Source organism: Taeniopygia guttata, chromosome 33 (assembly GCF_048771995.1).
Source record: "Taeniopygia guttata chromosome 33, bTaeGut7.mat, whole genome shotgun sequence".
Classification (NCBI taxonomy): domain Eukaryota; kingdom Metazoa; phylum Chordata; class Aves; order Passeriformes; family Estrildidae; genus Taeniopygia; species Taeniopygia guttata.
Genome location: NC_133058.1, coordinates 654,785 through 677,677, shown reverse-complemented (window position 1 = coordinate 677,677; position 22,893 = coordinate 654,785). Strand labels below are relative to the sequence as shown.

The window sequence follows — 22,893 nt, the reverse complement described above, 5'->3', positions numbered from 1 at the left end:
GGGAAAAGGGGGCGTGGCCGATTCCCGCGGGGGAAGCCACGCCCCCAATCCCAGGTGAGCGCGGTGACGTCACAGCCACGCCCACCGCCGCTCAGGTGTGCGCGGTGACGTCACGGCCACGCCCCCCTCGGCCAGGTGCGCGCGCTCGGGGCCGGGGGGCGCTGGGGGAGGCCGGACTTTGACCTTTGACCCCGCCCTGACCTTTGACCCCTCCCCCAGCGCCGCACCCCCCCCCAAAAAATCCGGAGGCTCCCATGGTGCACCGCGGCGGGGGGAGACCCCCCCCAGCGATGGGGTGAGACTGGTTTATACTGGGAGGGACTGGGAGGGGATTTGGGGTCACTGGTTTATACTGGGAGGGGATTTGGGGTCACTGGTTTATACTGGGAGGGGATTTGGGGTCACTGGTTTATACTGGGAGGGGATTTGGGGTTACTGGTTTATACTGGGAGGGGATTGGGGGTCACTGGTTTGTACTGGGAGGGGATTTGGGGTTACTGGTTTGTACTGGGAGGGACTGGGAGGGAACTGGGAACCCCCAAGTTTAACTGGGAAGCTCCAAAACCAAACTGGGAGGGACTGGGAGGGAAGTGGTTTGGACTGGGAGGGGATTGGGGGTCAGTGGTTTATACTGGGAGGGACTGGGAGGGGATTTAGGGTTACTGGTTTATACTGGGATGGGACTGAGAAGGAACTGGGAACCCCCAAATTTAACTGGGAACCCCCAGAACCAAACTGGGAGAGACTGGGAGGGAACTGGTTTGTACTGGGAGGGAGCTGGGAACCCCCAAATTTAACTGGGAAGCCCCAAAACCAAACTGGGAGGGACTGGGGGGAACTGGGAGCCCAAAAAATGTAACTGGGAGGGACTGGGAGGGGATTGGGAGGGGCTGGGAGAGGAACAGGCCGGACTGGTTTATACTGGGAGGGGCTGGGAACGTCCGAAATGTAACTGGGAACCCTGAAAACCAAACTGGGATGGACTGGGAGGGACTGGGATGGAACTGGGAACACCCGAAATGTAACTGGGAACGGTCAAATCCAAACTGGGATGGACTGGGAGGGACTGGGATGGAACTGGGAACACCCAAATGTAACTGGGAACGGTCACATCCAAACTGGGAGGGACTGGGAAGGGATTTGGGGTTACTGGTTTATACTGGGAGGGACTGGGGGTAACTGGGAACCCCTGAAACCAAACTGGGAGGGAACTGGGACGCCCGAAACCAAACTGGGAGGGACTGGGGGGAACTGGGAGGGGATTGGGAGGGGCTGGGAGAGGAACAGGCCGGACTGGTTTATACTGGGAGGGAACTGGGAGGGGCTGGGAAACCGAAAAACGTAACTGGGAACTGTCAAATCCAAACTGGGAGGGACTGGGAGAGGAACAGGCCGGACTGGTTTATACTGGGAGGGGCTGGGAGGGGACTGGGAACGCCCAAAATGTAACTGGGAAGCCCCAAAACCAAACTGGGAGGGACTGGGAGGAAACTGGTTTGGACTGGGAGGGGATTTGGGGTTACTGGTTTATACTGGGAGGGACTGGGAGAGAATTGGGAACCCCCAAAATTTAACTGGGAACGGTCAAAGCCAAACTGGGAGGAACTGGGAGAGGAGCGGGCCTGACTGGTTTATACTGGGAGGGAACTGGGGCAAACTGGGGGGAACTGGGAACCCCCAAATCCAAACTGGTTTATACTGGGGGGAACTGGGAACCCCCAAATCCAAACTAGTTTATACTGGGAGGAACTGGGGGGAACTGGGAACCCCCAAATCCAAACTGGTTTGTACTGGGAGGGACTGGGAGGGGGAAGTTACTGGTCTGAACTGGTCTGAACTGGTCTGAACTGGTCTGAACTGGGAGCCAGGACGAACCCGCGGCGGCGCTGGAGGGGCTGAGGCTGGAGGTGACGCCCCTCCCCCACCCCATTGCCCCTCCCCCACCTTTTTAGCCCCTCCCCCACCCCAGTGCCCCTCCCCCACCCCCATTGCCCCTCCCCCACCCCCCATTGCCCCTCCCCCACCCCAAAATTGGGGGGGTTGGGGGCGGGGCTGTGACATCACAACCGCCCCTCCCCCCCCCTTGCAGGACGATCCCCCCCCCAAGGAAGGGGGAGGGGCGGTGGTGACGTCAGAGGCGATGACATCATCACAGGCGATGACATCACAGGCGATGACGTCACAGGCAATGACGTCAGAGGCGGCGGTGCCGGCCGCGGGGCAGGTGGGGGAATTTTGGGGGGAATTCCGGAATTTCCGTGAATTTTGGGGATTTGGGGGTTCCGAGGGAAAATCTGGGGGAATTTTGGGGATTTTTTTGGAAATTCGGGGGAATTTTGGCGATTTTGGATGAATTTTTGGAAATTTTGAGGAAATTTGGGGGGATTTGGGGTGGTTTTGGTAGATTCGGGTTGATTTGGGGTGAATTTTGGTGATTTTGGTCATTTTGGATTATTTTAGGCCATTTTTGGCCAGTTTCGGGTGAATTTTGGGTGGTTTTGTAGACAACTTGACCGTTTGGGGTAATTTTGGGGTAATTTGGGGTGAATTTTGGGTGATTTTGGCCATTTTGGTTGATTTTAGGCCATTTTTGGCCAGTTTCGGGTGAATTTTGGGTGGTTTTGCAAAGAACTGGACCGTTTGGGGTGAATTTTGGGGTAATTTGGGTGAATTTTGTTGATTTTGGCCATTTTGGTTGATTTTAGCTCGTTTTTGGCCGGTGTTGGGTGAATTATGGGTGGTTTTGTGGAGAATTTGACAGTTTTGGGTAAATTTTGGCCAATTTTGGGGTAGTTTGGGGTGAATTTTGGTGATTTTGGCCATTTCGGTTGATTTTAGGCCATTTTAGGTCAGTTTCGGTTGCATCTTGGGTGGTTTTGTGGAGAATTTGACGGTTTCGGGTGAATTTTGGCTAATTCGGGCTAATTTGGGGTGAATTTTGGTGATTTTGGCCATTTTGGCTGATTTTAGGCCATTTTTGTCTGGTTTTGGGTGAATTTTGGGTGGTTTTGTGGAGAATTTGACGGGTTTGGGTGAATGTTGGCTAATTTGGGGTAATTTGGGGTGAATTTTAGTGATTTTGTCCATTTCGGTTTATTTTAGGCCATTTTTGGTCAGTTTTGGGTGAATTTGGGTGGTTTTGCAGAGAACCTGACCATTTTGGGTGAATTTTGGGGTAATTTGGGGTGAATTTTGGTGATTTTGGCCATTTTGGTTGATTGTAGGCCGTTTTTGGCCGGTTTCGGGTTAATTTTGGGTGGTTTTGGCCATTTTTGTGTGCATTTTGTGTGAATTCTGCCCGTTTTGGGTGAACTTTGGCCGTTTTTGGGCCCAGCCCCAGCTGATGTTCTCCCACTGCACCGACCGGCGCTGGATCCTCCTGGGACCCCCCTGCGACCCCCCCCGGGTGCTGGCGCTGCGCAGCTCCGTCAGGGTGAGTGACCACTGAGTGACCCCGAGTGACCAGTGACCCTGAGTGACCCTGAGTGACCCTGAGTGACCCTGAGTGACCAGTGAGTGACCAGTGAGTGACCCCTGAGTGACCACTGAGTGACCAATGAGTGACCCTGAGTGACCCCTGAGTGCCCCTGAGTGACCACTGACCCCTGAGTGACCAATGAGTGACCAATGAGTGACCCCTGAGTGACCCTGAGTGACCCTGAGTGACCCTGAGTGCCCTGAGTGACCCTGAGTGACCAATGAGTGACCAGTGAGTGACCCTGAGTGACCCTGAGTGACCACTGACCGCTGAGTGACCAATGAGTGACCCCGAGTGGCCACTGAGTGACCCTGAGTGACCACTGAGTGACCACTGAGTGACCCCTGAGTGATCAATGAGTGACCACTGACCGCTGAGTGACCAATGAGTGACCCTGAGTGACCCTGAGTGACCTTGAGTGACCTTGAGTGACCTTGAGTGACCCTGAGTGACCAATGAGTGACCCTGAGTGACCCTGAGTGACCCTGAGTGACCACTGAGTGACCACTGAGTGACCCCTGAGTGATCAATGAGTGACCCTGAGTGACCTTGAGTGACCCTGAGTGACCCTGAGTGACCCTGAGTGACTCTGAGTGACCCTCAGTGACCCTGAGTGACCACTGAGTGACCACTGACCCCGCGTGACCTCTGACCCCAGGGCGCCATTGGCCTGCAGAGGTCCGGGAGCCTCCCTCGCCGCCGGGGGGGGGAGGGGCCGGGACCCCCCCAGCCGCCCCTCCCCCCCGGCCCCGCTCGCAGCACGGTGAGGGGGGAGGGGCGTGGGGAGGGGCTAAGGGGACTTTTGGGAATTATTTTGGGGACTTTTTGGGAATTTTATTTCGTTTATTTAAGATTTTTGGGGATTTTTTTATTTTTCTGTATTTTCTAAAATTATAAAGATTTTTTCAGGATTTTTTTGGGATTTTACGGTGATTTCTTGGGGATTTTTGGGGAATTTTTTGTGTGGTTTTGGGGATTTTTTTAGGGATTTTTTTTGGGATTTTTTGGAGGGTCTTTTGGGGGGATTTTTATGCAATTTTTTGGGATTTTGGGGGGGGTTTTGTAGGGGTGCTTTTGGTGGTTTTTTTTTGGTTTTGGGGTTATCTGGGGATTTTTTGGAGGATTATGTGATTTTTGGGGGGTTGGGGGTATTTTTGGGGAATTTTTGGGGGGTTTTGGTGCTGATTTATCCCCCCAGGTGCTCTGGCGCTGCAGCTGGACCCCGAAGCGTACAGGTGAGGGGGGGCTGAGCTGGGAGTGACCCCAAAACTGACCCCAAAAGTGACCCAAAAATCCCTCAGAATTGCCCCCAGTTCCCTCCCAGTCCCTCCCAGTATAAACCAGTCCCTCCTGATCCCCCCCCAATCCCCTCCCAGTCCCTCACAGTCCCTCCCAGTTCCGTCCCAGTCCCCCCCAATCCCCTCCCAATCCCTCCCAGTCCCTCCCAGTCCCTCCCAGTATAAACCAGTCCCTCCTGATCCCCTTCCAATCCCCTCCCAGTCCTCCCCAGTATAAACCAGTCCCTCCTGATCCCCTCCCAATCCCCTCCCAGTCCCCCCCAGTCCCTCCCAGTCCCTCCCAGTCCCTCCCAGTCCCTCACAGTCCCTCCCAGTCCCTCCCAGTCCCTCCCAGTCCCCCCAAATCTCCTCCCGGTCCCCCCCAGTTCCTTCCCAGTCCCTCCCAGTCCCCCCCAATCTCCTCCCAGTCCCCACCAGTTCCCTCCCAGTCCCTCCCAGTATAAACCAGTCCCTCCTAATCCCCCCCCAGTCCCCTCCCAGTCTCTCCCAGTCCCTCCCAGTCCCCCCCAGTTCCCTCCCAGTCCCTCCCAGTCCCTCCCAGTATAAACCAGTCCCTCCTGATCCCCTCCCAGTCCCCCCCAATCTCCTCCCAGTCCCTCCCAGTTCCCTCCCAGTCCCCCCCAATCCCCTCCCAGTCCCTCCCAGTGGCCCCGCTCACTCCCAGTTTGCCCAGTACGTGTCTCCAGCTGGCCCAACTGGAGCTGCGGGTCCGGGAGGCGTTGGCCGAGCGGGAGCGGCTCCTCCGCGCCAGGGTAGGGGCGTGGCCTGGGTGGGCGTGGCCTGGTGGGCGTGGCATTGGTGGGCGTGGCTATGTGGGTTTTGCATTGTGGGTGTGGTCTGTGAGGGTGTGGTCCTGTGGGCGTGGCCTAAATTGAATTTATTTGCTTTTAAATGCATGGAGCGGTGTGGTTTATTGGTTTGTGGGCGTGGCTTAGCAGGGTGTGGTCTGGTGGGTGTGGTCAAAGGGGCGTGGCCTCATCACATCCTTGCACAGGAGGCTCGGAAAGCTGCCAAGGCCCCGCCCACCAAGGACACGCCCATTTCTGACGCGGTCACGACCTCTCCAGCACAGGCCACGCCCTCTCCAGATCAGGCCACGCCCCCTCCCGAGGTTATTTCTCCCCCTCAAAGATTGGGGGAATTTTGGGAGATTTTGGGGAGGATTTTTTGGGAGATTTTGGAAATTTTCAGGGGAGATTTTTGGGAAGTTTCGGGGGAGATTTTTGGGATGATTTTGGGGGGATTTTGGGGAGAAGTTGGGGAGATTTTTTTGGAAATTTTGTGGGGAATTTGGGAGAGGTTTTGGGGAGATTTTTGGGGACATTTTCAGGAGAATTTGGATGACTTTGGGAGACATTTTGGCTGGACATTTTGGAAGATTTTGTGGAGATTTTGGGCGTCTTCATGGGAGGATTTTAGGGGAATTTTGTCTATATTTTGGTGGGATTTTGGGGGTCAGCGGCCGCTTTGGGGAGGCTCTGTGGGGAATTTTGGTGATTCTCAGCATTCTGGGTGAAATTTTGGGGTGCAACCCACAGATTTCGTAGTTTTGGGGCACCACAGTCAGGAGTTTGGGGGTGGTCCCCCCCAATTTTGGGGTGATGCTGGGGTGGGCATTTTGGATTATTTTGGGGTTCTCTACCCTCAGCTTTTTAGGCATTAACTGCAATTTTTTTTTTGGGGTCCAGCCCGATCTCCTGTGCGCCCTCCGAGCCCGGGGCCACCGCCCCGAGGCTGTGGGGGGGCTGCGGATTTTGGGGGGGTCCCTGAGGGGTCCCCTCACCAAGATGGGCGGACGCATCAAGACGTGGCGGCGCCGCTGGTTCCACCTGGACCCGCAGAGGAGGGTCCTGGCCTATTATGGGGGTACTGAGGGGGCAATTTTGGGGAGGGTTTTGGGGGGCTGGGAGGTCTGGAGGGTGATATTGGGGTCATTACAATTTTGGGGGAGTTTTGGGGTGATTTTGGCCAATTTTCGGTGAATTTTGGCTTGTTTTGGATGCATTTTGGGTGATTTTGGCCACTTTCGACCTATTTTGGCTGATTTTTGGGTGGTTTTGGGTGATATTGGTGTGATATTGTGTGGTTTTGGATGAATTTTGGATTATTTTGGCCGGTTTCGTGAATTTGGAGTGGTTTTGTCTGTTTTTGGGTGAATTTTGGCTTACCTTTTCTCCATCCCCCTCTCCAGACCAAGCCCAGACGAAGCTCAAAGGCGTCATCTACTTCCAAGCCATCGAGGAGGTTTGGTACGACCCCGGGCGCGTGGCTGGAAAGGTGAAAAAAAAAGAAATAAAAATTCCTTTGGGATCTCTGGGTCCCAAAAAGCGGTGGGGAGGAAGGAAGGATGGATGGACCGTCATGGCTGTCCCCCAAAATTGACTCCCCAGAGCCCCAACCCGCGCCTCACGTTCTGCCTCAAGACCTACGAGCGCCTGTTCTGGCTGGTGGCGCCCAGCGCCGAAGCCTTGAGGATCTGGATGGACGCCGTGCTCACCCTGACCCGCGGCAGCGGCGCCTTCTGAGCCTTTCCCTCCGTTTTCCTGCCCTTTTTAACCCTCATGTTTCTATTTTCCCCTCACATTTTCCCACATTTTGTCCCTCACATTTTCCCGCCCTTTTCTTCCCTCACATTTCCCTTTTCCCCCTCATATTTCTCTTTTCCCCCTCACATTTTTCCACTGTTTTTTTCTCCCCTCACGTTTTCCCTCCATTTTCCTCTCACGTTTTCCCGCCTTTTTTCCCCCTCACATTTCCCTTTTCCCCTCACGTTTTCCCGCCCTTTTTCCCCCTCACGGTTTCCCGCCCTTTTTCCCCCTCACATTTTCCCGCCTTTTTTCCCCTCACATTTTCCCGCCTTTTTTTCCCCCCTCACATTTCCCTTTTCCCCTCACGTTTTCCTCTTTTTTCCCCTCACATTTTCCCGCCTTTTTTCCCCCCTTCCATTTCCCTTTTCCCCTCACGTTTTCCCGCCCTTTTCCCCCCTTCACATTTTCCCGCCTTTTTTCCCCTCATGTTTTCCCGCCTTTTTTCCCCCTTCCATTTCCCTTTACCCCTCACGTTTTCCCGCCCTTTTTTCCCCTCACATTTTCCCGCCCTTTTTTCCCCCTCACGTTTTCCCGCCTTTTTTCCCCTCACATTTTCCCACCTTTTTTCCCCTCACATTTTCCCGCCCTTTATTCCCTTCACATTTCCCTTTTCCCCTCACGTTTTCCTCTTTTTTCCCCTCACATTTTCCCGCCTTTTTTTCCCCCTCCCATTTCCCTTTTCCCCTCACGTTTTCCCGCCCTTTTTCTCCCCCTCACATTTTCCCGCCTTTTTTCCCCCCACGTTTTCCCGCCTTTTTTTCCCAACTCACATTTCCCTTTTCCCCTCACGTTTTCCCGCCTTTTTCTCCCCCTCACGTTTTCCCGCCCTTTTTTCCCCTCACATTTTCCCGCCTTTTTTCCCCCCTCACATTTCCCTTTTCCCCTCATGTTTTCCTCTTTTTTCCCCTCAATTTTCCCGCCTTTTCCTCAGAATTGAACTGGGAGTCCCTGGCTCCGCCCCTTGCTGTATTTATTAAAGGTTTTTTGGGACAAAAATCTCCTTTTTTGGTCATTTTGGGGCAGGGGGGGGATTGTGGGGGAGGGGCTGGCTGAGCCCTAATGAGTTTTGCTAATGAGGTTTATTTATTAAAATGAATAAAATATCGTAGTGTTAGAATTATAATAATGCAAAATATAATAGAATAATATATTAAATAATATTAAAAGTAGAATTAAAAATAGAACGAAAAATATAATGAAAAATTGAATGAAAAATATAGTGGATTATATAATAATTTACGATATCATTAAAAATATCATTAAAAATATAATTTTAAATATCATTTTGAACATAATTCTGAATATAATTGAAAGTATAACTTAACTTTAAAATATAATTTAAAGTAGAACATAAAATGTAATGAAAAATAGAATGAAATATGTAGTAAAAAATATTATTTAAAATATTATTTAAAATATAATTTAAAATAAATTGAAAATAGAATTAAAATATAATTACAAAGAAATAAAAAAATAGAAAAATAGAATTTAAATAACATAAAATAATATAAATTAAAATAATAGAAATAATATAAAAATATCATTAAAAGTAGAATTATAAGAGAATGAGAAAAAACCCAAAAAATATAACGAAAAATATTAAAAATAACAAAAAATAAGACGAAAAATATCGAAAACGTAACCAAAAAACATTAAAAAACACTACAAAAACCATGGCAAAAAATAATTCCAACCCAATTAAAAACGAACACCTAATTAATCCAAAATTTAACGACTTTATCCCACAAAATTTGTCTCCAAAATCTCAATTTTCCCCCCAAAAAACGACTCTGGCAGCGGCGCTTTGACCACACCCATTTATTGCAGAACAATCCCCCTCCTCAGCGGAGGAGGGGCCACAGCAGGAAGGGGAGGAGCCACCCGGGCCCGCCCAGCGATTGGCCCCGCCCCACCGGGCCCTTGATCCCATCGTTGTGCCCCATTGGCCGCCTGGGGGCCATGTGACCGGTGGCCATCTTGTCTCCGGCAGCCATTTTGTCCCTTTCCGCCATCTTGTCCCTTTCCGCCATCTTGTCCCCGTCAGCCATCTTGCCACCGGCGGCCATCTTGTCCCCGTCCACCATCTTGTCCCCGTCAGCCATCTTGTCCCTGTCAGCCATCTTGTCCCCGTCATCCATCTTGTTCCTGTCCGCCATCTTGTCCCCGTCAGCCATCTTGTCCCTGTCAGCCATCTTGTCCCCGTCACCCATCTTATCCCTGGTGACCATCTTGCCGCCAGCAGCCATCTTGCCACTGGCAGCCCTTTTCCCACTGGTGGCCGTGTCCTTCCTGGGCGCGGCTGTTTTGGCATCACCGGCGGCTGTGTGGTCACCGGCGGCCATATTGCCACCACCACCACCACCAGCGGCGGCCATCTTGCCGCGGGTGCCGTTTCTCCCCCCACCATCCGCCGTGGCGTTGCCGGGCGCGGCCGTGGGCGCGTGGCCGTGGGGCAGCAGCTCCAGGCGGGGCAGGTCGGGCGCGAACAGGCTTTGGTCGGCCATCTTGCCGTTGCAGAGGTCGCCGCGGCAGCAGGAGCCGCTGAGCGAGGCCGCGTCGTCGCCGCGCCGCTCGGGGCCGCAGTCGCCGTCGGGGACGCAGCCGCGAATTTCCCGCCACAAGGTGACGTTACCTGCGAGGGGCGGGGTCAGAGCGTGCCGGGGGCAGGCCACGCCCAGGGGGCGGGGTCAGAGCGTGCCGGGGGCAGGCCACGCCCAGGGGGCGGGGTTTGGGGCTCACCTGCGCGCAGGGTGACGTTGCCGTGGAAACAGGCGCGGAGGTCGCCGTAGCAGTGGACGATGGCGGTCGGGGGGCAGGGCCCGGCCTCGGGGCAGCCATAACAGCGCAGCCCGTTGGGGGAGGGGTCGGTGGCGTTGGCTGGGGGGGGGAGGGGTCAGTGGGGTCAGAGGGGTCAATGGGGTCACCACACAGACCCCGCCCCAAATCATGGAACTGGGAGTGTCTCCCAGTGTCCTCCCAGTATAAACCAGTTCGTCACAGCCCCCTCCCAGTCCCTCCCAGTTCCCCCATATGAGCCTGTAGCTCCCTCCCAGTCCATCCCAGTATATCTCAGCCCTCTCCCAGTATATCCCAGTTCCCCCCAGTGCCCCCCAATCCCCTCCCAGTCCCTCCCAGTGCCCCCCAGTCCCTCCCAGTCCCTCCCAGTGTCCCCCAATCCCCTCCCAGTCCCTCCCAGTGCACCCCAAAGTCCTCCCAGTCCATCCCAGTTTGTCCCAGTCCCCCCACAATCCCCTCCCAATCCCTCCCAGTCCTTCCCAGTCCCTCCCAGTCCCTCCCAGTTCCCCACTAATCCCCTCCCAGTGCCCCCCAGTGCCCCCCAGTGCCCCGTACCGGTCAGTGCCAGCGCCCCGTGTCCCGCAGTGGTCAGTTGGTCATTGCAGGCCTCCCCCTGGCAGTTGCGGCGCCGCACGAAGGCCACGAGGCCGGGCAGCTGCAGGGCCCTGGCCAGTGACCCCGGCTGACCCCGGCCGCAGCCGCACCAGGACAGCGAGAACTGGCCGTGGCCTGGGGGCAGAGGTCACGGGGTCAGCGGGGTCAGCGGGGTCAGGGGGTCAGTGGGGTCAGTGGTCAGTGGGGTCAGTGGGGTCAGCGGGGTCAGCGGGGTCAGCGGGGTCAGCGGGGTCAGTGAGGTCAGTGGGGTCAGTGGGGTCAGTGGGGTCAGTGGTCAGTGGGGTCAGTGGGGTCAGTGGTCAGTGGGAGTGGTCATTGGGAGGGGTCACTGGGGTCACTGGGGTCATTGGGAGTGGTCAGTGGGGGTCAGTGGGGGGACTGGAATAGACTGGGGTATACTGGGGTATACTGGGATGTACTGGGACAAACTCAGAGGGAACTGGGAGGGACTGGGGGGGAACTGGGACAGAACTGGGATGAACTGGGATAAACTGGGAGGGAACTGGGATGGACGGGGCTGATCTGGGATGGACTGGGAGGGAACTGGGATGAACTGGGAGGGACTGGGATGGACTGGGAGGGAACTGGGATGGACTGGAGCTGAACTGGGATGGACTGGGAGGGAAGTGGCCCAAACTGGTCCATACTGGGCGCCCCGCCCCCACTCACTCCAGGCCACGGCCGCCTGGGCCTCGCCGCAGACGTCGCCGGGGCAGGAGACGGCGGTGACGTCATCGGTGACGTCATCGGTGACGTCATGGGTGCCGTTGGTGACGTCACGACAGCGGCCGGCACCGTCCTCCCCACAGCTGAGGCAGCGCAGCGCCCGGCAGCCTGCCCCACACAGTGACCCATGGATCCGTGCCCTATAGATCCTGACCCATGGATCCTGACCCACACATTGACCCATGGATGGATCCTGACCCATGGACCCTGACCCATGGATCCTGACCTATGGATCCACCCCATAGATCCAGCCCATAGATCCCTGCCCCACACAGTGACCCATGGATCCTGACCCACACATTGACCCATGGATCCTGACCCACAGATCCACCCCATGGATCCTGACCCACACATTGACCCATGGATCCTGACCCACAGATCCACCCCAAAGATCCCTGCCCCACACATTGACCCATGGATCTGTGCCCTATAGATCCTGACCCATGGATCCTGCCCCACACATTGACCCATGGATGGATCCTGACCCACAGATCCACCCCAAAGATCCCTGCCACACACATTGACCCATGGATGGATCCTGACCCATGGATCCCTGACCCACAGATCCACCCCATGGATCCTGACCCATGGATCCTGCCCCACACATTGACCCATGGATCCTGACCCATGAATACTGCCCCACACAGTGACCCATGGATCTGTGCCCCATAGATCCCTGCCCCACAGATCCACCCCATGGATCCTGACCCACACATTGACCCATGGATGGATCCTGACCCACAGATCCTGACCCACAGATCCACCCCATAGATCCCTGCCCCACACATTGACCCATGGATCCTCACCCATGGATCCTGCCCCACACAGTGACCCCTGGATCTATGCCCCATAGATATGTGCCCCACACAGTGACCCATGGACCCTGACCCATGGATCCTGGCCCATAGATCCCTGCCCCACACATCAACCCATAGATCCCTGCCCCATAGATCCAACTCATAGATTCCCACCCCACTCATCCCCACCCCACATCCCCACCCCACAGATCCCCACCCCACATCCCCACCCCACGCGTCACCAGCCCCGAACGTCGCCGCTCCCTCCCCGCGGGCCCGGACGTGCCCCGGCCTGTCCGGCCCGACCCACGGCACGCCCTGGCACCCCTGCCCTGCCCCACTGATCCCCTCCCTGGCACCCCCTGCCCCACTGATCCCCTCCCTGGCACCCCTGCCCCACAGATCTGACCCCCTGCCCCATAGATCTGACCCCCTGCCCCACAGATCCCTTCCCTGGCACCCCCTGCCCCACAGATCTGACCCCCTGCCCCACAGACCCCATCCCTGGCACCCCTGCCCTGCCCCACTGATCCCCTCCCTGGCACCCCTGCCCCACAGATCCCTTCCTTGGCACCCCCTGCCCTGCCCCATAGACCTGATCCCTGGCACCCCCTGCCCCACAGATCTGACCCCCTGCCCCACAGACCCCATACCTGGCACCCCTGCCCTGCCCCATAGACCTGATCCCTGGCACCCCCTGCCCCAGAGATCCCATCCCTGGCACCCCTTGCCCAATAGATCCAACCCCCTGCCCCACAGATCGACCTCCTGCCCCACAGATCTGATCCCTGGCACCCCTGCCCCACAGATCGACCTCCTGCCCCACAGATCTGATCCCTGGCACCCCTGCCCCACAGATCTGACTCCAAACACCCCTTTTCTGCCCCACAGACCCCTGTGCTCCCCTCTCCCTGCCCCACAGCCCCCCCACCCCATCGATCTCAGCCCTGGCACCCCTGGCCCCACAAATCCAACCCCCTGTCCCACAGATCTGACCCCAAACACCCCCTGACCCACAGATCCGATCACTTGGTACCCCCTGCCCCACAGAGCTGACCCCAAACACCCCCTGACCCACAGATCTGATCCCTGGCACCCCCTGCCCCACAGAGCTGACCCCAAACACCCCCTGCCCCACAGATCTGACCCCAAACACCCCCTGCCCCACAGGTCTCAGCCCTGGCACCCCCTGCCCCATGAATCTGATCCTCAACACCCTCTGCCCCACAGATCGGACCCCAAACACCCCCTGACCCTTAGATTTGACCCTAAACACCCCCTGCCCCACAAATCCTGCCCCCCACCCCATAAACCCTGACCCCGCCTCACCCCACACATCCCCCCGTGCCCCCCAAGCGCCCCCCAAGCGCCCCCCAAGTGCCCCCCAAGTGCTCCGTACCTGGCAGCAGCAGCAGCAGCAGCAGCAGCCGGGCCCCCCCCATGGCCCTGCCCCACATCTCGGCCCGGCCCCGCGGCCGTGGGGCAGAACCGCCCCATTTATGGCAACTGGGACAGGGTGGGGCGCGGGTGGGGCGCCCTCGGGGCTCCCCGCCCCATAGCGCGGCCCGGGGGGGGGGGGGGAACCCCACGGATTCCGTCCCAGAGATGCGGATCCATAGATCCCACCCCATAGATCCTGCCCCAGAGATCCCAATCCATAGATCCTGCCCCATAGATCCTGCGCTATAGATCCTTCCCCAGAGATCCCGCCCCATAGATCCTGCCCCATAGATCCTGCGCTATAGATCCCGATCCATAGATCCTGCCCTATATATCCTGCCCCATAGATCCTGCCCTATAGATGCTGGGCCACGGCGGCTGGGGAGATGTCTGCCCCACAGAAAACCCCATAGAAAACCCCACAGCTCTACCCCACAGCTCTGCCCCATAGACAACCCCCACGTCTCTGCCCCACAGCTCTGCCCCATAGTTCTGCCCCATAGCAGGGTAGCAAGGCCGGGGAGGGGCGTGGCCTCGGTGGGCGTGGCTCCCTTGCCCCTCCCCCCCAGGGTGATGACGACATCGGGAGGGCCCGTGACGTCACAGGTTGGGGGGGAGGGGTCAGGTGGGGGAGACCCCCCCTCAAAACCCCCAAAAAATGGGAAACGGAGGAATTCCCGCCCCTCCCCCACCCGCGGGTGTGTTGGAGGGTGGGGGAGGGGCCGAGGGTTGGGGGAGGGGCTTATCCAAAGCCACGCCCACTTTTCCTACCCCTCCCCCCACCCCAAATTTCCCCCTTTTATTTGTTTTGGGGGAAAAAACCGTGGAAATGGCGAGGGGGGAGGGGAGGGGGTGGGGGAGGGGGTGGGGGAGGGTCCCGGAGAGCCCCTCCCCCCACAGGCGGACACCACACGGAACTGACCAATCAGCTTCGAGCTTTATTCTGGTGGGGGGGAGGGGCAATAAATAAGGGGGGGAGGGGCGGTCAGGGCAGGAGGAGGGGGAGGGGCAGCAGGAGGAGGAGGAGGAGGGGGAGGGGCGAGGAGGAAGGGGCGGAGCCCGAGAGGCCGGGGGGGCCGGGGGGGGGAGGGGCGGCGGCGGTGACGGGGAAGGAGTGGGCGTGGCAGGGTGGGGGAGGGGCGGGGCCGCCCACCGCGACGTCACCGCCCGGGGCCACCATGATGGCGTTGGGGACGGGGGTGGTGGCACCGGGGGGGACGTCGGGGGCGCGTCCCAGAGGGTCCCCGGAGGTGTTGGTGGCACCGGGCGGGGCCGTCACCTCCATGGCGACGTCAGCGCTGGTGGCCACCGGGGCTTTGTCACCTCCTGGGGACACGGTGACAGTGGCCACCATGGTGGTGGCATCTCCGTAGGCTTCGCTGACGCGTCCCAAAGTGTCCCTGGGGTCACCGGTGGCTTCGGGCTGGGCTGTCCCCTCCATGGTGACGTCCCCAGTGGTGGCCACCAGGAATTTGTCACCTCCTGAGGACACTGGGACAGAGGCCATCGTGGTGGTGGCATCTCCATAGGCTTCGGTGACGTGTCCTGAACTGTCCCTGGGGTCACCGGTGGCACCTGGATCTTCTGTCCCCTCCACCGCGATGTCCCCACTGGTGGCCACGAGGACTTTGTCACCTCCTGAGGACGTAGTCAAAGGAGCCATTGTGATGGTGGCATCTCCGTAGGCTTCAGTGACATGTCCCAAAGTGTCCCCAAGGCCACTGGTGACACTCGGATCTTCTGTCACCTCCATGGCCACGTCCCCACTGGTGGCCTCCAGGGCTTTGTCACATCCTGGGGACACTGGGACAGAGGCCACCGTGGTGGTGGCATCTCCAGGGACTTCAGGGACGCGTCCCAAAGTGTCCCAGGAGCAGTTGGTGGCTCCGGGCTGGGCTGTCCCCTCCATGGCCACATCCTCTCCAGGGGCCACCAGCATCTTGTCACTTCCTGGGGATGTGGAGACAGGTGCCACCACAGTGGTGGCATCTGCGTAGGCTTCGGTGACATGTCCCAAAGTGTCCCTGGGGTCACTGGTGACGTCGGGCTGGGCTGTCCCCTCCATGGCCACGTCCCCACTCGTGGCCACCAGGGCTTTGTCATCTCCTGGGGACACTGGGACAGAGGCCATCGTGGTGGTGGCATCTCCGTAGGCTTCGGTGACGTGTCCCAAAGTGTCCCTGGGGTCACTGGTGATGTTGGTCTGGGCTGTCCCCTCCATGGCCACGTCCCCACTGGTGGCCACCAGGACTTTGTCACTTCCTGGGGATGTGGAGACAGGTGCAACCACGGTGGTGGCATCTCCGTAGGCTTCAGTGATGAATCCCAAAGTGTCCCTGGGGTCACCAGTGGCACTTGGATCTTCTGTCCCCTCCACAGCGATGTCCCCACTGGTGGCCAGCAGGGCTTTGTCACCTCCTGGGGACACTGGGACAGAGGCCACCGTGGTGGTGGCATCTCCGGGGACCTCAGGGACACGTCCCAAAGTGTCCCAGGAGCAGTTGGTGGCACCGGGCTGGGCCGTCCCCTCCATGGCCACATCCTCTCCAGGGGCCACCAGCATCTTGTCACTTCCTGGGGATGTGGTGACAGTGGCCATCGTGGTGGTGGCATCTCCGTAGGCTTCGGTGACGCATCTCAGAGCACCCCTGGGGTCACCGGTGGCACTCGGATCTTCTGTCCCCTCCATGGCCACGTCAGCGCTGGTGGCCACCAGGGCTTTGTCACCTCCTGGGGACACTGGGACAGAGGCCGCCGTGGTGGTGGCATCTCCAGTGACATCACTGAGATGTCCCAAAGTGTCCCTGGGGTCACCAGTGGCTTCAGGTGTGGCCGTCACCTCCATGGTCACGTCCCCACTGGTGGCCACCAGGACTTTGTCACCTCCTGGGGATGTGGTGACAGTGGCCACCATCGTGGTGGCATCTGCGTAGGCTTCGCTGACGCGTCCCAGAGCGTCCCTGGGGTCATCGGTGACACTCGGATCTTCTGTCCCCCCCATGGCCACGTCCCCACTGGTGGCCACCAGGACTTTGTCACCTCCTGAGGACACTGGGACAGAGGCCATCGTGGTGGTGGCATCTCCGTAGGCTTCAGTGACGTGTCCCGAACTGTCCCTGGGGTCACCGGTGGCACCTGGATCTTCTGTCCCCTCCACCTCGATGTCACCCTGGGTGGCCACCAGGATTTTGTCACTTCCTGGGGATGTGGTGACAGTGGCCACCATGGTGGTGGCATCTCCATAGGCTTCAGTGATGAATCCCAGAGTGTCCCTGGGGTCACCGGTGACATCGGGCTGGGCTGTCTCCTCTATTGCCACGTCCCCACTTGTGACTTCCAGCACTTTGTCACCTCCTGAGGACACTGGGACAGAGGCCGACGTGATGGTGGCATCTCCAGGGACCTCAGGGACGCGTCCCAAAGTGTCCCAGGAGCAGTTGGTGGCACTGGGCTGGGCCGTCCCCTCCATGGTGACATCCCCAGTGGTGCCCACCAGAGCTCGGTCCCCTCCTGGGGACGTGGCGACAGCGGCCACCATGGTGGTGGCATCTCCATAGGCTTCAGTGACACGTCCCAGAGCATCCCTGGGGTCACCGGTGGCACTCGGATCTTCTGTCCCCTCCACCGCGATGTCCCCACCGGGGGCCACCAGCGCCGCGTCCGCCACCGGGACGTCCCTGGAGCAGTTGGGGGTCCCTGGGGCCGCCCCCAGGGATGTCCCCAGAGGTGTCCCCGATGTCCCTGATGTCCCCAGAGATGTCCCCAACGATGTCCCCGGTGTCCCCAAGGGTGTCCCCGATGTCCCCAGAGATGTCCCCGATGTCCCCAGAGGTGTCCCCGATGCCCTCTCGTCGCAGTCCGGTGGCAGCTCCGGGGGTGGGGGAGGGGAGGGCGGTGGGGGAGGGGCGGTGGGGCCGCAGCGCCGGGGTGGGGGAGGGGCAGGGGTGGGGGTGGGGGCGGCCCCCATGGGGGGAGGGGCACACAGCGCTGTGGGGGAGGGGAGAGGGGTCAGTCAGTGGGGGGACCCTCAAAAAGGGACCCCCAAAAGTTAAAAAAACCCCAAAAAAACCCAAAAAAATCCCCAAAAAAATCCCCAAAAAAACCCACAGGCCCGAGACTCCCCAAAACCCCAAAAAGTCCCCAAAAGAGACCCCAAAAGCCCCAAAGTGACGCCCAAAAAGCCCCCAGACCCCAAAAACTTCAAAGTGACCCCAAAAAGCCCAAAAACTCCCCAAAAGTGACCCCAAAAGCCCCAAAGAGGCCCCAAAAGGGACCCCCAAAGCCCCCAGACCCAAAAGCCCCAAAAAAATCTCCAAAAAGCCCCAGAGGCCCGAGACCCCCCAAAAGCCCAAAAACTCCCCAAAAGTGACCCCAAAAACCCCAAAGTGACGCCCAAAAAGCCCAAAAAAGTCCCCAAAAGTGACCCCCGAGACCCCAAAGAGACCCCAGAGCCCCCATTGCACCCCACAGCCCATAGCGCCCCCATAGCGCCCCATAACCCCCATAGCGCCCCATAACCCACCCCATAGAACCCCACAGCACCCCACAAACCCCCAATATCACCCCAAAACCCCCCAGAGCGCCCCATAACACACCCCATAGAACCCCATAAACCTCCAGTATCACCCCATAACCCACTATAAAACCCCACAGCACCCCTGTATCACCCCATAACCCCCCATAATCCCCCATAGCACCCCCATTACAGCCCCATAGCACCCCATAATCCCCAATATCAGCCCATAGCACCCCATAACCCCCCATAACCCACCCCATAGCACCCCATAGCCCCCCAATATCACCCCATAGCACCCCATAGCCCCCCATAACCCTCCATAGCACCCCCATTACAGCCCCATAGCACCCCATAATCCCCCAATATCACCCCAAAACCCCCCAAATCCTTCATCCCCCACCCCATAGCGCCCCATAACCCACCCCATAGCACCCCAAATCCCCCCTCCCCACCCCCCAGCCCCCCAGCTCACCCCCCAGCCCCCCCCAGCCCCCCATAGCCCCCCACGCACCCCCAGCCCCCCATAGCCCCCCACGCACCCCCCAGCAGGGCTCCCATCCCCCCATAGCCCCCCAGCCCCCCATAGCCCCCCACGCACCCCCCAGCCCCCCCCAGCCCCCCACGCACCCCCCAGCCCCCCCATAGCCCCCCATAGCCCCCCAGCCCCCCACGCACCCCCCAGCCCCCCATAGCCCCCCACGCACCCCCCAGCAGCGCTCCCAGCAGCAGCAGCCGCTGCCCCCCGGCTCCCATCGCGCTCCGGGTTTGGGGTTCGGGGTCCGGCCCCGGGGGGGTCCCTTTATCCCCGCCCCGCCCCCACCCCAAAACCGCCCCGCGGGTGGGGGCGGGGCGGGGTCCGGCCCTGGAATGTGGGGCAGCCGCCCCCGCCCCCCCCAAATTACGGGCACCCCAAAAAATGGGAGCCCCACCCCTCCCCCCACACACCCCACCTCTGCCCCACTGACCCCGGGCGCGGCGGGGAGGCGGGTTTGGGGGCGCCGCCCCATAGATTGGGGGCACCCCCCATGGATTTGGGGTCACCCCCCATAGATTGGGGGGCACCCCCCATGGATTTGGGGTCACCCCCCATGGATTTGGGGTCCCTCTTGACCCTGCCCCATGGATTTGGGGTCAGGCCCCAAAGATTTGGGGTCGCCCCTCCTGGATTTGGGGTCACCCCATGGATTTGGGGTCACTCTTGACCCTGCCCCATAGATTTGGGGTCACCCCCCATGGATTTGAGGTCACCCCATAGATTTAGGGTCACCCCATGGATTTGGGGTCACTCTCCTCGATTTGGGGTCACTCCCCGTGTCCCGCCTCAGAGATTTGGGGCCGCCCCTGCCCCATGGATTTGGGGTCGGCCCCCACCCCGAATTTGGGGTCACCCCATGGATTTGGGGTCACTCCAGTGATTTGGGGCCGCCCCTATCTCGACCCCACAGATTTGGGGTCCCCCTGCCCCTGCCCTACAGATTTGGGGTCTCAGCCCCACAACCCCGAAGATTTGGGGTTCCCCTGTCCCTGCCCTATAGATTTGGGGTTCCCCTGTCCCTGCCCTATAGATTTGGGGTTCCCCTGTCCCTGCCCTATAAATTGGGGGTTCCCCTGTCCCTGCCCCACAGATTTGGGGTCTCAGCCCCACAGCCCCGCAGATTTGGGGTCTCAGCCCCACAGATTTGGGGTCTCAGCCCCACAGGCCCCCCGATTTGGGGCTCCCGGCCCCACACCCCCGATCTCCCCCCCCCCCGCCCCCGCTCCCCTCCCCCCCTCCCGTGCCTCAGTTTCGCTCTCGGGGGCGGAATTTTGGGTCCTCCCGGTCACGTGTCCCACCGGTCACGTGTCCCCCCCAAATCCCGCGTCACGTGTCTCCCTCCACGTGACCCCTCCCGACTCTCAGGGTGGGGGAGGGGAAAGGGGCGTGGCTTTGGGGAAAGATTGGGGGCGGGGCTCGGCGCAGGCCACGCCCCCCGCGCATGCGCCGCGCGGCGGCGGCGGCGGCGGCTCCGGGAGCGGCTCCGAGCGGTGAGAGCGGCCCGGGGTGGGGGAGGGGCGGGGGGGGGGGAGGGGTGGGGGAGGGGCGGGGGGACAGCGCCCCCCGGCGGGGCACAGAGGGGGGAGGGGGAGCACCGCCCCTCCCCCCGCGGCGCGGCCTGCGCGGGGCATTGTGGGAGTGGTGGGGGAGGGGCTCGGGTGGGGGAGGGGGGAAGGGGTGGGGGAGGGGTCTGGGGAAAGGGGGAGGGGTTTGGGGTGGGATAATGAGGTGGGAGGGGCTTGAAAGGGTGGGAGGGGCTTGAGGGGTCGGGGAGGGGCTTCAATGTGTGGGAGGGGCTTAAGGGATGGTGGGCGGGGCTTATGGGATGCAAATCATGCTTTGAGAATATGGGAGGGGTTAAAGGTGGGGTGGGTGGGGCTTATGGGATGGTGGGTGGAGCCTGAGGGTTGTGGGAGGGGCCTGGCAGTTTGTGGGCGTGGTTTATGACGGGGTGGGCGGGGTTTGTGGCCCAGCGCCAATGGCGGGTGTCGCGGGGCGCGGCGGGCGTGTCCCAGGTGAATGTGGGCGTGTCCCAGGTGAAGGTGGGCGTGTCCCCGGGCAGGGCGGCCATGATGGCGGCCGGGCGGGGCCCGGGGCAGTCGGGCGGCAGCGAGGACGGAGCCTTCGAGGAGGAGGAGGAGGAGGAAGAGGAGGAGGAGGAAGAGGAAGAGGAGGAGGAAGAGGAGGAGGAGGAAGAAACGGCCATTGGTGAGCAGGGGAGGGGCGCAAGGGCGTGGCCAAAAAGATGGGGGAGGGGCTCTAACCTGAACCCCTCCCCCACCTGCCATCCCCTCCCCCAGCGCCGCCGGCGCCGCCGGAGGACGATGATGATGATGATGATGATGACGAAGGCTCCGAGGCCACCTCGGTGTCCTCGGGGGACAGCGGCGCCCCCTCCCCCACCGCCAACGGCTGCGCAGGTGCCGCCCCTCCCCCACCCATCGCTGGCTCCTCCCCCTGCTCTCATTGGCCCCTCCCCCACCTCTCATAGGCCCCTCCCCCACTCCTCATTGCTCCTCCCCCATCATTACCTCTCCCACCCCTCCCCCACTGTGGGGGTCACCCCTCACAGGCCCCTCCCCCACCTCTCACGCCCCTCCCCCCACAGGTGCCCGGCCCCGCCCACAGGGGGAGGAGCCTCGTCCCTTCCCGGAGCCGCCATGTGGGGGAGGGGCGGCCGAGCCCGGCGGCGCCGCCAGCAGCGGGGGAGGGGCGGGGGGTGGGGGAGGGGCCGGGGGCGGGGGAGGGGGAGGGGAGTGGCACCGCTGCCCCGAGTGCGGCCGCGCCTTCGGCACCTCGCGGGCGCTCAAGGTGCACCGCAGTTACCACGTGGGGCGCAAGCGGCCCCAGGCCGGGCCCCTCCCCCACCCTTCCCCTCCCCCGCCGCCCCCGCCCCTCCCCCACCACCCCTCCCCCTTCAAGTTCCACTACATCTGCGCCGAGTGCGGCCTCGGCTTCGCCGCCCCCGGCGCGCTCGGGGCCCACCGCTGCCACCGCGGCCGCCGCCGCCGCCGCCGCAGCCCCCCCGCCCCTCCCCCGCCGCCCCCTCCCCCTCCCGCCCCTCCCCCCCGCGCCGCCGCCGCCGCCCCTCCCCCCCCGTTCCGCTGCACCGAGTGCGCCGGAGCCTTCGGCCTCGTGGCGGAGCTGCACGAGCACTACATGCGCCACGCGCGCGGACAGCTCTGAGACACGCCCCGACACGGGACACGCCCCTTTTCGGCCAGGCCACGCCCCCTTTGCCGTGGGACACGCCCCTTTCTGGCCAGGCCACGCCCCCCGGGCTCCTCCCACTGATGGGGCGGGGCGGGAGGAGGAGGAAGTGATGTTGAAACAGGAAGTGATGTCGAAACAGGAAGTGATGTCGAAACAGGAAGTGATATCACGGACGGAGGGCTCCGCGTGGTTGATTTCGCGGGGGATGGGAGCGACGTCGCCGTCCTGACGTCATCGGGGTAACGGTATCGTGGTGACGTCATTAGGGTGATGGTATCGGGGTGACATCATCAGGGTGACGGTATTGCGGTGACGTCATCGGGGTAATGGTATTGTGGTGACGTCATCAGGGTAATGGTATCCCAGTGACGTCATCGGGGTGACGGCATAGTGCTGATGTCATCGGGGTAACGGTGTTGTGGTGACGTCATTGGTGTGACGTCATCGGAGTGACGTCATCGGAGTGACGTCATCCGCGCGGCGCCGTTGGGGCAGCGACATGGGGGGGTGACGTCATCGTTGTGACGTCATTGTTGTGACGCAATAGCGACATCATTGGGATGATGGAATCGCGGTGACGTCATCATCATGACGTCACGCGCTGCCGCCATTTTATTGGTGACGCCCATAAAGCCCCGCCCCCCATAAAGCCCCACCCCTCCCCTTTAAGCCCCGCCCCTCCCCTTTAAGCCCCGCCCCCCCAGGCCCCGCCCGTCAGAGCTCGCCCCGCGCGTGCCGGATGTAGTGCCGGTGCAGCGCCCCCTCGCGGGCGAAGCTCCGCCCACACTCGGTGCAGCTCAGGGGGGGCGGGGCCTGTGGGGCGGGGGGCGTGGCCGCGCGCGCAGGGGGCGGGGCCCGGCGGGGGGCGTGGCCGCGCTGGTGGCGCAGCAG

General features: G+C 60.5%; 3 protein-coding genes across 5 annotated transcripts; 2 read left to right on the top strand and 1 right to left on the bottom strand.

Annotated features, from left to right (window-relative positions):
• Positions 1 to 108: 108 nt before the first annotated feature.
• On the top strand, positions 109 to 7,543 carry LOC115492926 (uncharacterized; the record flags this gene model as incomplete). The annotated part of the gene is made up of 12 exons (XM_072920756.1): positions 109 to 135; positions 220 to 295; positions 1,869 to 1,907; positions 2,090 to 2,224; positions 3,335 to 3,433; positions 4,137 to 4,241; positions 4,677 to 4,713; positions 5,441 to 5,528; positions 5,771 to 5,887; positions 6,465 to 6,642; positions 6,968 to 7,053; positions 7,167 to 7,543. Coding segments are annotated over 12 exons (1,122 nt in total), but the record flags the coding sequence as incomplete, so codon positions are not given.
• A 1,624-nt stretch (positions 7,544 to 9,167) lies between these two features.
• LOC121468575 (ly6/PLAUR domain-containing protein 3-like) lies at positions 9,168 to 13,846 on the bottom strand. Its single transcript, XM_041712378.2, has 5 exons — positions 13,698 to 13,846; positions 11,445 to 11,609; positions 10,716 to 10,889; positions 10,104 to 10,241; positions 9,168 to 9,996 (listed from the first exon to the last, which is right to left on the bottom strand). The coding sequence occupies exons 1-5, from the start codon at positions 13,753 to 13,755 to the stop codon at positions 9,206 to 9,208; spliced, it is 1,326 nt and encodes a 441-aa protein (XP_041568312.2). The 5' UTR covers positions 13,756 to 13,846; the 3' UTR covers positions 9,168 to 9,205.
• A 6,333-nt stretch (positions 13,847 to 20,179) lies between these two features.
• On the top strand, positions 20,180 to 22,072 carry LOC121468577 (uncharacterized). 3 transcript variants are annotated; one of them, XM_072920800.1, is made up of 4 exons: positions 20,180 to 20,279; positions 20,826 to 20,997; positions 21,090 to 21,209; positions 21,398 to 22,071. In XM_072920800.1, the coding sequence occupies exons 2-4, from the start codon at positions 20,859 to 20,861 to the stop codon at positions 21,973 to 21,975; spliced, it is 837 nt and encodes a 278-aa protein (XP_072776901.1). In that variant the 5' UTR covers positions 20,180 to 20,279; positions 20,826 to 20,858; the 3' UTR covers positions 21,976 to 22,071. The 3 variants fall into 3 exon arrangements, with proteins under 3 accessions (XP_072776901.1, XP_041568318.1, XP_041568317.1); XM_041712384.2 differs by having other exon boundaries at positions 20,187 to 20,279; positions 20,805 to 20,997; XM_041712383.2 differs by lacking the exon at positions 20,180 to 20,279 and having other exon boundaries at positions 20,680 to 20,997; positions 21,398 to 22,072.
• Positions 22,073 to 22,893: the final 821 nt, after the last annotated feature.

Excerpts from the sequence above, each read along its gene's own strand:
- LOC121468575 (XM_041712378.2), bottom strand. The coding sequence starts at position 13,755 with ATGTGGGGCAGGGCCATGGGGGGGGCCCGGCTGCTGCTGCTGCTGCTG. Across the intron at positions 10,890-11,444 it reads CCAGGCGGCCGTGGCCTGGA|GCCACGGCCAGTTCTCGCTG; the intron begins GTGAGTGGGGGC and ends CTCTGCCCCCAG. Across the intron at positions 10,242-10,715 it reads CGGGGCGCTGGCACTGACCG|CCAACGCCACCGACCCCTCC; the intron begins GTACGGGGCACT and ends TCCCCCCCCCAG.
- LOC121468577 (XM_041712383.2), top strand. The coding sequence starts at position 20,733 with ATGACGGGGTGGGCGGGGTTTGTGGCCCAGCGCCAATGGCGGGTGTCG. Across the intron at positions 20,998-21,089 it reads GGAGGAAGAAACGGCCATTG|CGCCGCCGGCGCCGCCGGAG; the intron begins GTGAGCAGGGGA and ends CCCCTCCCCCAG. Across the intron at positions 21,210-21,397 it reads CACCGCCAACGGCTGCGCAG|GTGCCCGGCCCCGCCCACAG; the intron begins GTGCCGCCCCTC and ends CTCCCCCCACAG.